The sequence below is a fragment of the Lepidochelys olivacea genome (assembly GCF_965140295.1).
Source record: "Lepidochelys olivacea isolate rLepOli2 genome assembly, chromosome: 6".
Lineage (NCBI taxonomy): Eukaryota > Metazoa > Chordata > Testudines > Cheloniidae > Lepidochelys > Lepidochelys olivacea.
In genome coordinates, this window is record NC_140416.1 from 88,428,931 (window position 1) to 88,443,055 (window position 14,125).

General features: G+C 51.8%; 1 protein-coding gene across 5 annotated transcripts; it reads right to left on the reverse strand.

The window, feature by feature from the left end:
• Positions 1–433: 433 nt before the first annotated feature.
• On the reverse strand, positions 434–14,023 carry LOC311521686 (kelch domain-containing protein 1-like). 5 transcript variants are annotated; one of them, XM_084630157.1, is made up of 13 exons: positions 13,772–13,986; positions 12,006–12,182; positions 10,424–10,529; positions 8,230–8,352; positions 7,431–7,662; positions 6,094–6,117; positions 5,038–5,160; positions 3,954–4,141; positions 2,786–2,985; positions 2,274–2,365; positions 1,788–1,842; positions 1,124–1,221; positions 434–938 (listed from the first exon to the last, which is right to left on the reverse strand). In XM_084630157.1, exons 1-13 carry the CDS (start codon positions 13,966–13,968, stop codon positions 685–687), a joined length of 1,869 nt encoding a protein of 622 aa, XP_084486283.1. In that variant the 5' UTR covers positions 13,969–13,986; the 3' UTR covers positions 434–684. The 5 variants fall into 5 exon arrangements, with proteins under 5 accessions (XP_084486283.1, XP_084486286.1, XP_084486284.1 ...); XM_084630160.1 differs by lacking the exon at positions 13,772–13,986 and adding an exon at positions 13,263–13,673; XM_084630159.1 differs by having other exon boundaries at positions 777–979; positions 13,772–14,023.
• Between the last annotated feature and the right edge of the window lie 102 nt (positions 14,024–14,125).

Consider the following 14,125-nt stretch of genomic DNA (forward strand, 5'->3'; position numbering starts at 1 on the left):
ACAACGTTCTCTTCCCCATCCCCAGATGGCATGCCACTTACACCCAGACATCACACAGCATCAGACACTTTTCAGCCACTTGTAGAAAGCCAGTCACTCACTTTCTAGCAATACTGTCCCCCTTCCTTCCCAAGGGGAGATTTCTGGGTGGTAAATTCTCATTCATTCCAAGCCAGAAGAACCCCATTCCTGGATGGCAGAGAGGAACTGCCAAGTTGCAGCTGAGATCGAGCCAGCTTTGGTGGGTGACTCACATCCCCACCTTACAACCCTCTCTTCAGAGGCTGCAGCAACCCCCTCTCCTCACCCAGCTAAGAGTGAATATATGGGGTCACCTTCATTTCTATGCCAATAGCCATCTGCCCCACAGAAGTTGGGATTTGGGGTAGAGAAGAGAAGAGAGGAAAGCAAGAGACTAGTTCTGCCCAAGGCCTTCGAGAAAATTCCTTTAACAAGGACACTGCAGATTTAGTTCAGGCTTCACAGAGTAATTAGGTGTCAAAGCATAGGCACGAAGCAAGCATGAGGCTGGAGATTTGTGCCGTCCTCAGGCTGCATGTCGATGGGCCCGCAGATTTCAGGGATACATTCCAAATGTGAGGCAGATTTCACCTACATGCAGAGACTTTGTTCACCTCTTTGCTTTGATTCATTTATTGCCACCCACTGTCTATCCATGTGTCTCTATTTACCATGACAGAACCCTGCTGTCCTGGGCTGGGTCTCCTCTAGGTCCAGCTGGATTTTGCTTGTGCAATTGTAGAAGGTCCCAGCACAGTCTGAGCCACCAAAAACCAGCACAGTGCACAGGCTGCACTTGCCCTGGCTCTCCTTGTCCACATCTGTCAGGTGAGTAGCTGTGAGATTGAGCAGCGTGTGGCCAGCCCGGGGCACCAAGGAGAGGTGACTGTGTGTCACTGTGCTCCATGCAAAAGTGTCTGCAACAGAAAGGAACGATCGCTGCTGGCAAACCTATCCTCTGCACCAGGGATGAAACAAACAGACAGATGGACACAAGGCTGCCAGAAATACCAGCAAGTGCCTTGTCACCACAGCACAACAGCCACCTTCAGCAATTCTTTGTCAGTCAGCAGCTCTGAGGAGGGGATGGGGAGTTACTCACCAAGGTGAAAGGTGAATACATCCTGCAGGGCTCCCTTGGCATTGCAGCCCCCACTGATCAGGACCTTCTGGTCAGACACTGGCATTGCAGCATGGAAGCTAGAATCAGAGCAAAGCATAACAATAACCAGAGCAAAACATGCAGGGGACCCACCTTCCCCACCCTCCCTCCTCTCCTTCCCCAGACACCACCTAGGGGGGCTCTACTTACCTAGGAGAGGAAGCCTGGGATAGTGGTTCATGCCACAGATGGGAGTCAGGACTCCAGAGTTCTAGTCCCAGGTCTGCCCCTGAACTGTTGCATAACCCTGGGCAACTCACTTCCCTGTCTGTGCCTTAGATGCTAACTCACCTCTGCCGGTGCCGAGAGGCTTAATGTATGTCTGAGAAGCACCAGAGAACCTCAGACAAAAGGTGCTAATGAAGGGCAGGGGGTTTTATGTTTGCAAGTACCCAAGGGCCTCCCTTCAGGAACCGAGCATTCTCCTTAGAAGGGTTTCTCCCTTCCTTTGGTTCTGCTGCTGCCCAGGCACCAGGGAGGATGAGTTGTGCTGGGTGATAGCCCTGCAAGTATGCAGGAAGCACAGTTCCAGCCACAAAGCAAGATGCGGGGGAGTGGAGGGGGGAGGGAGAAGAGGCCTCTTGATCCTACAACAGGATCTTACCAGCGCGAAGAAGGCTGTCCTGAAAGACATGGGACCGGCACATACTCCATGTAACCTGAAGCATGGAAAAAAAGCAGGAGACACTTGAAATGCATGGCAATCCTAGCAGCTCTGCCCAGCCCCACAGCAAGACAAACACCTCTGTGCTGACTGTGGGGAACATAGGGTTTGCTGCATCAAATCAGAGCAGCAACTGGTTTAATCTGCTATCCAGCTTCTTGCAATCACCAGTGCCTAATGTTTCTTACCCCGTCTTGGGCCAAGCCATCTCCTACCCACCCAATCAGGGCCTTCCCTACATCCACAGCTTCCCATCCCCCTTACTCTAGTCCAGACACCTCAGAGCCATGCTGTCCTCCTCCCATATCATATAAGGGCCCTCATTCACCCACTGTCCCCAATCATGTTTCCTAAGGCAGGCAGCCCTTGGATTCCCACCCCAACTGCCAAGTATAGTCTGACAGGAAGGCAATGTCCCATTCTCACCCAGATCCAGGATGTGCACATCATTCAGGTACAAAGGGGTCCTCTGACCCCCAAAGATCACGAGCTTGTTCCTCAGCAGAGTGGCTGAATGGCTGGGGAGAGAGGGGGGTGAGTGAGCAAGGCAGCCTCGGGAACCTCTTGGAATTGAGGGTTCAGGCTCTTTTCACAAAAGCAGGCTTCCAGGAGAGCCATTAACTCGACTACACTCTTGTGGGCTGGGGCAGCTTGAGTTTACACATGGCCATTCCCCACTTGTGTGCTCTCCACATCCATGAGAGCCTAATACCAGAGCACCACCTGCTGGTGCACAACCCATTAACATGGGACAGTCCCCCAGGAAAGGGCGGGGAGCTGCTTCGCATGGGACATTTAAAACTAGAACTGGACCAGCCCTGGGGATGTGACTGTGGGGGACAATCATGCCCTGCCCTCCAGGTGTGGCGATTAACTAGATGGGACCTGCTGGTGCTTCCCTCCCTCTGTCTTTGAGGGCTGAAATGAAGGTGTCTCACCCGAGCCGAGGTAAGGGCTTCTCTCCCTCCACAATGGGCTGGTACCAAATCTTGTACTCAGGGTTGAAGACATAGAGTGTGTTGCTGCAGGCCCTGGACTCCAGGGATGCCATCTTGGGGAAAGTCCCTCCAAAGATAAAAAGCTCCTTGCGGTAGATGGTGGCGCTGTGGTAGGCCAGTGTCGGCACCTTCCCCCTGGCCTGAGGAAGAAAGTTCCCAGTCATGTTTCATGTGTGAAAATGAAGTACACAGGTTGCCATGGGTCAGCTCCCTGCTGGTCATGGGCATAGTGAGTCCTGGTGCCACTCTACCTGCTCCATGACCAGAACTCTAAGATGCAGGTGGACAATATCTGCTCAGTTTATGTCCCACCTTTTTCTGACCTGAACGGGGCATCACCCCACTGATCCCAATTGCTTCTGAACACAAACAGGAAGAGGAGGTCATTGTGGAAACATTTCTGCCCCAATCACTGCTAATCCCACATATGCCATTCTCTCTCAGCCCTTTGGCTTTCCTTGTGCTTTAGTGCTGCCCAGAAAGGGAAGGGAGGAAGGTACATGGGGTCACCAGCTGGAAAAGTTTCTCTACAGGAAACAAAGAGGGAAAGGGGAAGGGAAAAAGCATAAGATGAGGGCCTCTGAACCAAGAAAGCCAGCTCATTATCTTGGTGCCCAGACCAGGTTTTCACTAGCCCCCCACAAATGGGGGACCATTTCCCCTGCAATTTGTGTGCTGTTCTCCCATGTAGCTTGGCTCAGATACAGCATCCAGTGTCAATCCATTCTGCCTTCAGCCTCACTCACACTGGATGCACTATCTGGTTTCCAGGGAGCTTCAAGCTTTTTAACCTAGTTTTCCTGGCTGGGTCTGACTTGGCTCACCCCAAGGGACAAAGCAAGGTGGGGGATTAGAACCCAGAACAGCCCACTTCCCCTTTGTCCTTTTGAAGGCTCCCATCAATGATCCTAACCACATCCCTTCCACTGACCATGAAATGGTAACCAACACACAGTGCCTGACAGTGGGCCTGGGGCCAAAGAGCGAGCACAAGAGCAAGGACATGGGCACGTTGCTCTTGGGTTCCCAGCTGGTCCCCCAACAGAAACACACTTCTCCCCCCACCCCCAATGCTTTGTCTCTTTCCTGCAGAAGGTCCACTACTCACAGCCACGAGAAGCCACTTCCAGGTGGCTGTGTCCAGGATGTAGATGGTGCTGTAGGGCTTGCCCTCCTTCATGCCCCCAAAGACATAGATCCGTTTGGTGTCCAGGTCGTAGGTGGCGGTGTGACCACTTGAGCAGGGCGGCACAGAACCCAGTGGTGGCAGATCCACGGGGAACCAGAAATCATTGTCTGTCGGAGTAACGCCATTCTAGTGAGGGGGCAGAGACCCTCCCTTCACTCCCCACACCTCAAAAGCCCTATCAGCCTTTGGTCAGGACCCTGCTCCCTTCATTTCCCCCCCCCCCCACTCTTGACTCAGTGCCAGAGGGAAGGGCTTACAGCACTGTTTCTGGGCTTGGAGGTGGAGGGCATGGGGGCAGCATATAGCTGGGGAATAGCAGGGCAGAAAAGAAGATCAGTGTGTGTGTGGAAAGCGGCAGGACCCTGGATTCACCCCACAAACCCCTCAGACACTGCAAAGTGTGCCTCAGCCTCTGCTCCTTGAAAGCCACCCATCTCCCTGTCCCTGCTTCCACTGACACTCCCAGTCCTAACAGCCAACAGCAGGAGCAGCTCACACATGCAGGATTGCAGGTTCAGGCTGCAGCCCATGGCACTGAGCTCAGCACTAGGTGGCACCAATGGATGGCCCCCAGCCTCAGCAGCATGCAGCCTTCTGCTGAGTGGAGGGACAAAGAGGGGGAAATGGCACTATCAGGAAGGAGCAGGGAGGAGGAGGAGTCAGCAAAGAACATGTAACAGCAATAAAACAGAGAACAAGGAGGAAGATGAGCAAGAGAGAAAATGGAGAAATAGCTGCCCATGTCTGGATGAGCTGAGGTGCCAAGGGGGCACCCTCCCACTCTCTCATCCCAGCGGAGGGAGCCAGAGGCTTTCAGCCTATCCATGCAGAATAATGCAGCCCTCCCTGTGGAGGGTTCCACACAGAATGGCATTGGCATCGGTGGAATGCTTCATTGGCCTGGATCAGAGCAGACCAAATCCACTCAGCTCCTGCTTCTCCCAGAGATGCCTTCCGCCCTTAGGGACCTCTGCCTTCCCCTGCCCAGCCCTGAACTTCTCACCAATCTCTAGTTTCCAGAGAGCATCCTTGCAAGGCTGTTGATTGGCTCCCTCTCCACCAATCAAAATGGCTGTTTCTGAGTCACTGAGGCACATGGCGTGACACCATCGTGGGCTCGGACAGACTGGAGAAGGAGAGATGAAACCGAACTGTGTCACTGGACCAGATAAGGGGGCCTCAGGGTCTCCTCACTTCCATGGAGAAAGCAAAGTGAGGAGGCAGGGGCCTGGACTCTCATGGGAAGGTGGTAGCCTGAGGCCCTGAACCCCCAAGGACAGATGGCAGGGCAAGAAGCACTACATACCTACACCCATGTGGTCTAGAGGCCAGGACCCCTTGGGCATGGGGATTTTCTTTTTAGCTTTAGGGAGTAATCATGGGGTTTCCCCTCCACATTCTCAGTAACACAGGGAGCCAGCAGTGGGGAGTCTGGCTAGCTGCAGGATCATGCTCCCTGCACTTCAAGCAGGTGGGGGGCATTTTGATCCCTTTGAGCAGCCATGCCAGAAAGGATCCTCAGCTGTGGACAGGCCCAGTTCTTTTCTCCTACATTTAAGAGTATTGGGAGAGTCTGGTGACTAGGGGACTGCCAGCTCCTAGGGCATGTGGGGGGTGAGAGGCCAGAGTTCCCTCCAGCTAGTTCTTTAGGATAGCTCCTTCCCCCATTCCATTTCCTTCTCCTTTCCCTTCCAAGGTTCCTCCCTCATCAACAGGCCCCCATACTAACTGATGGGGAAGCTGGAAAAAGTTTGGTCAGTCTATGTATCATTTTACTCACCCGCCCCCCGTTAGTGAAACCCACCAAGCACACAGTGGGGCAGCTCAGATTTCAGGGAGGCTGCAATGGGCATTGGAGATTCTTCCTATCCCTCTCACAATGCCCGGGGTGTATAGTTCGGGGCGACCCCATGAGGCCAGACAGAGTACGCATAGCCTGCTCACAGTTCCGGGTGCTTAGGGATTTAAGGGAACAAGCATGAATGTTCACTCTAAGGCCTACGACATTAAACAAATGATATCCCCAAGCCAGCCCAGAGTCTGAGCACCAGGTTCTCACCTTGCAGTTCCTTCACCTCCAAGTCTGCAGAGAGAAAACACAGACAGGTGATGGTCCCCTGAAAGCAGCAGCGGGGAGTCACCTCCTCGGAGGGGCTCAATCCTGTGATATGGTGCAAGTGCCTCTTCCCCCTACCCTGGCACACAGCCATGGAAACAACACTTCTGAACATGGAGATCCATGGGAGTGGATATGGTGCCTCTCACAGTTAGCACACTGGTTCCAATCCAGCCACATATTAGGGTGACAGGCTGACTCACAGGGAATGAAGAGTCACCACCAGCTCATTTCACCTGCCTGCACAAACCTCAAGGTTCAGGGGTTTGGGTCTCAAACAGCATAGGAGAGTAGGTGAGGTCAGTGCTGGTGAAAGGTGCAAGAGAGCGAGCCCTGGAGAGAGAGGGCATCTGTATCCCCAGAACAGGTACAAGTAAAGCAGGGCCCCTCTCTGCCACTGTGCTTCACCCACTTCCTGGGGGGGACCCCTCTATGGTGAGACAGGAGCTCAGGCTCCATGACTCTGTCTCTGCTCAAACTGCCAACAAGGGGAACCATTGTGACAGTGGTTTGGGGATGGGGACACTTGTTTCATTAGGAATGGGACCAAGATCCAACAACTCATTTCATACAATGAATAGCCTTCAAAGGCTTACAGCTTTTGGTCACAAGCTGGGGCTGAATTGGAACCAATGCTCTTAAGGAGAAAGGTTCCGTTTCCAATTCCCCAGTCCCTGTAAGCCAGCCAACTCCCAGCAGACTGTTACATACAAAAGAAGCTCAATGCAAGAACATTTTTAAAAATACTCTTCTGGCACGCTCTGCATTTTGCATCAATTAATGACGTGTCCGATATGGACCAAGAGATACAGTATTGGTAAGGGGTCCTGGACTAGAGCTCATGAGACAGGAGATCTCAGCTCAGCTCTGTCACTGATCTACTGTGTAACAGTGGGTAATGCTCTCTGTGCCTCAGTTTCCTCAGCTATAAATGGGGAGAATTACATTTATCTTCATTTGTAAGTGCTTTGACACCTACAGATGAAGAACTAAGTGATACTATTACATGGTGCAGTGCAGTGACATCAGGAGACTCCAGCTTCCATTTCTGACCAAACAGGCATAGGTGGCACACTCAAGCCATTTGTTCAAGGACAGAACTGGAGAGAGATTCTCAGGGTTCTGAGAGGAACACAGGGGACCTCTTGGCTGGGGGTAGGAACTAACTGGGCAACTGTCCCCAGAGGCAGCACACACAGGTCTGGGAGTCAAGCAGGCAAGATCCAGAATAGACACCCAAATGTCTGCATCTCACTCCGCATTTACGGAGCCAGAGTTACCTTCAGCATCCTGCTCCCTTTCACATGCCCTGGGCTCAAACAAGACTTTCCTAGGCTTCTTTAGCTGGATAGGTCTAGGCTTGCAGATTTTCCTCCTGGCCTCCTTGGGTGCCTTCTGGCCAGTGGGTGACTCTGGAGCAAAGGGCATCAACAGCTTTTTTGGCAGTGGAGATAAATCCTTACTTCTGGTCCTTTGTGCTCTGGCAGTTGCCTCCAAACTCTGACGTTTAACCTGTCCAACAGAAGTCACAGCAGAATCAGCTGCCTGAGGCTTCTGGGAGAAAAAGTAAGCCCGTTCTAGATCTCACTTGGCTCTTTAGATCAGCCTCATCCATGGCTGGAGATGACAAAGGGACAGGGGGGCCAGAACCCCCCATAGTTGGCCCACTACTGTGGTGGAGGTTAATTTTAGAGAGGGAACCAAGCTGATCTAGCCACCAGCTGTTCTTCCTGCTGCATGCCCAGCCAGCAGCGCTGGAGAGAGATTCTTCGGATTGCCAACTGAAGAGTGGCACAGCAAGAACGGGGGCATTATTGGAAGGTGGGAGAGCGGCACAGTGACAAGCTGAAGCATTTACCTGTAGACACCAGGTTGCATTTGACTCAAGTGAGGAACATTACAATTCATTGATCTTTCCAGCACAGACCAGACCTTAGCTTCACTAACCTGTTCAGCCAGGGCCCTGCTAGGAGAGTGGTGCCAATGGCTTCACCTGCCAATAGAGTTTACTGGCTCCGAGTGGCTATGAGCAAGGGAGAGGGTGGGAAGGAACAGTTGAGATATCCAGCGTGCACATACCTCAGTGGTATCGTCCAAGACCTGGATGGGGGACATGGTATCTTCCGGGAGGACTGGTGACTGTGTGGGCTCCGGTGCCAGAAATGGGCGAGTGGGGGTGCTGTTGTAGATGCCCTTGAGCAGCTAAGGGACAGACAGGGACCGCAGAGCGGCATAAGAACAACATTCTCATCCTGCCCCCATGTTTCACACACACCAGGGGCCTAGTCTCCCTCACTCACAGAGTGAGTGAAAAGCTAAATTACAAGAGAGATCAACTGCAGGCCAAAAGCCCTAGTGTCCAGCTCTTAAAGATTCCTAGGCCAGAAGGGCCCACTGTGATCACCTAGTCTGACCTCCGGTATAACACAGGCCATAAAACTTCCCCAAAATAATTCCCAGAGCAGATCTTTTAGAATAAACATCCAATCTTCATATTAAAATGGTCAGTGATGGAGAATCCACCATGACCCTTGGTAAACTGTTCCAATGTTAATTACCCTGACTGTCAAAAATGTATACCTTACTTCTGGTCTGAATTTGTCTAGCTTCAACTTCCAGCCATTGGATTGTAGGCTACCTTTCTCTGCTAGATTGAAAAACCCATTATTAAATGTTTGTTCCCAAAGTAGATACTTATAGCCTGTAATCAAGTTACTCCCTTAACCTTCTCTTTGTTAAGCTAAATAGATTGAGTTCCTTGAGTCTATCACTATAATGTACGTTTTCTAATCCTTTACTCATTCTCATGGCGGAACCTTCTCCAACGTATCACCATCCTGCTTGAATTGTGGACAGCAGAACTGGACACAGTATTTCAGCAGTGGTTGCACTAGTGCCAAATATAGAGATAAAATAATCTCTTCTCCTTGCTGAGATTCCCTCATTTATGCATCCCAGGATTGCACTGGTTCTTTTGGACATGAGCTCCCAGTGTGATGCTATGTTCAGCTGATTATCCACCATGACCGCAAAATCTTTTTCAGAATCACTGCTTCCCAAGCTAGAGTCTCCCATCTTGTAAGTATGGCCTATGTTCTTTGTTGCTAGATGTATACATTTCCATTTAGCTGTATTAAAACAGTGTTTGCTTGCACCCAATTTCCCAAGTAATCCAGATTGCTTTGAAACAGTGACCTGTCCTCTTCATTATTTACCACTTCCCCAGTTTTTGTGTCATCTGCAAACTATCAGTGCTGATTTTATGTTTTCTTCCAGGTCACTGATAACAAATGTTAAATAACGTAGAGCCAAGCACCGAGTCCTGTGGGACCCCGCTGGAAATACACCTGCTAGACGATGACTCCCAATTTACAATCACATTTTGAGACCTAGCAGTTAGCCAGTTTTTGGAACTTGGACTGGTGGTGATGAAGGCGTTTCTCACCCCAGAGGTATTTATTATAGTGGATGCTCATGCACGTGGACTGCTTTTTTGCTTCTCTTTCTTGCCCATGGGGCTAGGCAATTGTCTAGGAGGAACGGTCACAGAGCTATTGCTGGGAATTAAGCAGAGCACCCAGTGCTGTGATAGCTACAAAGTAACAGCCCCAAGGAAGTGAAACAAGGCAGGAATCCTCAGTACCTGGAACCGATACAGGTACTGGCTCTGAAAGATTGCAAATATGAACATGCCAGGTCCCTAGGTCACCATCCCCAACCTTGACAGCCATTCCATAGGCCTCAGAATCTGCAGGACTACGAGTGGAAAGCTACATGGATGCTCTGATGGACACACAGATGAAGAGCATGAACTCAGCCCATGGATTGGAGCCTTATTCAGGAGTGCTACAATCAGGAACTTTCCAGCCTCTCATCAATAATAATACCTAGCTTTACAAAGCTTTTCATCCATAGACCTCAAAGTGCTTTACAAAGGAGGTCAATAGCAAGAAAGAGAGGATCCATCTCAGGGGCACTTGATCCAATGATTTCAACACATGGGCAACCAACTGCCTGGATACCAAGAACTGGGGGCAGAATGGAATTGAAACTTCCTTTACCTACTAGTATCTGTGGCATTTAAAAGTCAAAGGTGCACTGGCAGACCTGTGCATAGAACATAGGTCTGGAACAGCAGGGCTTTGGGTCAGACATGAGGTGCATTAGCAGATCTGTGGGAAGAGACCAAGCACCGGAATAGCAGTGGGTGTTGCTGGCCATAACCAGCACCCACAATAGGAAGAGCAGGATATATAGGGAACTGCTTTCTTACCTGCCCATTGACAGTCAGGAGAAGTTTAACAGGGTTGCCACAATCCTTCTGTTTCAACGAAGCCATCAGAATGTCCACCCTCCAGTCACCTTCCCACACAAGGGACCTGTGCAAGGACCATGGAATCTCAACTCACAATGGACACTGCCCAAGGGAGACATCCTGCTCCTCTACCAGTGCTAATGTTCCCTAGAATTCAGTGCCCCCAAGCCACTAAGCACTCAGCCCTGGGAGGAAGCTTTCCCCCACCTTCTGTTCCTTCCAGATCCCTTGGCTGTAAAGGAAGGTCCCAGTGTCAGGGAGAGACTCAGGGACACAAAAGGGACATGGAAGACCGGACACTCTTGAGGCAATAAGGAATAATGGAAGTTTTGAGAAGGAAAAATAAAAAAATCATATGGTGGCGAATGCACCAGCGAGCCATTCGGATTCTTTTTCAGCCTCGTAACACTATGGGGGCGAAGGGCTGACCTGGGGGGAATTGGCATGCCAATAGGGGGGGAAAAGGTAAGCTGAAGAGCCCTTCCAAATTCTCTCCCACCCATCTTAAGTTCCTAACTTGAGTTCTATTGGATGGTCAGAAAAACCTATGCAGTTCTATTCTACAGGCATTTTCCATAGGAGCCCACACACTTCTTATGTTCAGTTTGGGGCGTGTTTTTGACAATCACCATGCTCTCCTGCCCACAATCTGGCCCTCTCTGCCAGAGAGGTTGATCACAGCAGACAAAAGAATTGGTTACAATTTTTGAGAGGGGAAAGATGGCCAAAAAATAAAAACTTGGCAGGTTCTCCCTGCCGGCTCTGCCGGCAAAAATGTTCAACCCTCTCTGTGCTAGCACAGAGCTCGGTGCTTTCTGCTGGCAGCGGCCATGCTACATCTGTACTCCCCCCTGCTACAACAGTTGCTGTAAGGGGAGCTTCGTGCCTGTATCTCCCATGGGTCCTGCACCACGTCAGACCCGTTCACCCCAAAGCTGGCCACCACAAGGGAGAAGAGGGGACCAACCAGCTGCGGCACTGACAGACTGAGTGTGCTACAGCGCAGTTTCCCGCTGGGGCTGGCCTGCTAGTGCTCAGCCCTAGCCCAGAGTTTTGAGACCTGGAGCCCTATTCCCACTACTCCCCATATAAGTTAGGAGGGACGCACTCCCTCCACATCCTCTATTCCCTTGTTAGCTGAGGAAGACCTGCCCCCCCACACCAAACAAAACATCGGCCAGTAATCAGCTCAGATTTACCTCAAATAACAAAGAGGACCTAGTCCCCAACCATCCACCGGCAGGGATCCACTCCCCACGTGACAAAGCACCTCTCAGCCAGGGACCACAGGGTCCCACCTCTCACTTCCATCACCGGTATAAGGAACAATCACAAGAACCTGGAAGGGCTGGGATGGGGTAGCATGGGTTGACAGAGGGGTGGGGGTGGAAGGGCTGACAGAGTTGGGAGGTGATGGGAAGAGACCGATATATACCCAGGAAATTTGACTTCTGTCAGCCCCCGATGTGGAGCATTTTTAAGGAGCCCCCTGTTAAACAATTGGCAGCATATCAGTGCCTATCCAAGCCCCAACATTTACCTCACATCAGACCCCAATTTGCCAATCCTTTGTGGCTTGACATCTGGATTCACCAGCACCTCCACAGTGATGCTTGTGTTTTGGGAATAACAATTCCAGTCACCCAAACCAAAGACTACAAGTTGTTTTGGCAAAGGCAGAGGCAGCTGAATCTGGTAACACATCTGGCTGGATTTGCTTGAAGAGACGACAAAAAAAAAAAAAAAATGTGTAGCAGAAATACAGGAAGCCCAAATGAAAACAAGGAGAGGCCTAGGCAGATGTCCATGTGAGGAGAGACTGAAAGGATTAAGACTATTTAGTTTAGAGAGGAGATGAATAAATGGGGATGTGATTAACCTACAGAAAATAATAAATGGGCTAAAGAGGGCAAATCAGATGCTTCTATTACCCTTTCTCATCACAATATAAGGGAAAAGGGGTATTCAATCAATTTAAAAATGGATGGGCAGCTGGTGTACACAGACTACTGCCGATCATGGTGATCGGTATCATTTCACCAGGTCCTTGTACTCCCCTGTCTATATCCAGCTGTTGTCTCTTGTCATACGCCATGTCTACACTACCATTTATGTTGGCAAAATTTATGTCGCTCAGTGGTATGAAGTAAGGCTACCATACCACTGTCCGGCCAACAGCCACCACTCTGTGGTTACCCAGCTCTGAATGCGTGCAGGAAGGTTTTTTTCCCTAAAGCTTTCCCCCCACCCCCCCATCCAGAATACATTCCACACAGGCAAGTTTGAGAACCTCTGGTGTAAGGCTATGTCTACATTAGATACCTTATAGTGACACAGCTGTACCGATGCAGCTGCACTGCTGTAGGATCTCTCATGTAGCAGCTCTATGCTGATGGGAGAGAGCTCTCCCGTTAATTAAACCACCCCTACGAGCGCCGAAAGCTCTGGCGGTGGGAGAAGCTCTCCCAGCAACACAGCACTGTGCTCACTAGCGCTTATGCTGGAGTAATTTAGGTCGCTTGGGGGAGTGGAATATTCACACCCCTGGGCGTCATAAGTGGTAGTGTAGACATAGCTTTACTGTTCTGTGTTTGTACAGCACCTCGCACAGTGGTGTATACAAATAAACAACAATAACAACTAAATTAAATTGAAAGGCAACACCTTTCAAACTGATTAAATATGTACAAGTTCCTTAGAGAAGGGACCCCGGTGGGTCCCTAATCCTGACTAGGACCTCTGGACACGGCAGCCGCACAAATAAACGGTGGCACTCGGTACCAGATCACTGACATACCTGTCACCTGCAAGGGGCCCACAACCCAGGGAGACAGCCCGGTCTCTGATCAGACACACCAGAGTATTACAGCGCCAGCTGCGCTGGGCCGAGCGCAGCCCAGCAATGAGCGTAGGAAGTCCTGCGTCAAAGGCCGGGTACTAGGGAGCTGCGTTTAGTTTACACCCCGTTGCTTGACACAGCCCCGAGCGAAGGGCTGGCGGGGCCGGGGGCGTCCGTCCAGCGGGCTTCACGCGCCGGGGCCGCAGGTCAGGACGCGGGGGCAGCGGCGCAGCCGCGGGATGGGTCCAGCAGTAGCGTCGCACGCAGGCGAAGCGGGGAATTGCCGGAGCTGGGGGCCCTGACCTGTGCGGGCTGAAGGTCCCGCGGAGCCCAGGCCGGGATCCCCCCGCTCCGCGCAGGCCGAGCCTCCGGGAAAGGCCCAGGCCCAGGCCCACGCGGAACTCCAGAGAGCCGGAGATGGGGCCGGGCCTACAATAGTGACCCGTTCAGCTCGCCCCGGGTCTCACCTGCTGAGCTGCCGGGGCGGCTCCTGGAGCGACCAGAGCACGTAGAAGTGGAGGCTGGTGCTTGGAGCCGGAGCCACACTCCGGGGCGCCTCGGCCGGTGCATCCCACTGCCCAAGGCCCCCGGGAGCCCAGCTCCATCGGCGGTGCGGGGACCGCCTGCTGCCTGAAGCCGAGAGGCTGGGGCTGGAAAGCAGCATGGCCAGCGGAGCAGGTAGAGGGAAGCTGGGGCTTTATACTCAGCTCGGAGAGGAAGGGGCACAGGACAGCCCCACCTGGCGGCCCCCAATACTGGAGCTGACAGGAACCGGGGGTACCCCCATAACTGGGTGGGGAACAAATCCCTTCACCCAGGCC

Coding starts and splice junctions, on each gene's coding strand:
- LOC311521686 (XM_084630157.1), bottom strand. CDS start 13,968: ATGCTGCTTTCCAGCCCCAGCCTCTCGGCTTCAGGCAGCAGGCGGTCC. Junction 2,366..2,785: donor AAGCCCTTACCTCGGCTCGG/GTGAGACACCTT, acceptor CTCTCTCCCCAG/CCATTCAGCCACTCTGCTGA. Junction 1,843..2,273: donor TGTGCACATCCTGGATCTGG/GTGAGAATGGGA, acceptor TCCATGCTTCAG/GTTACATGGAGTATGTGCCG.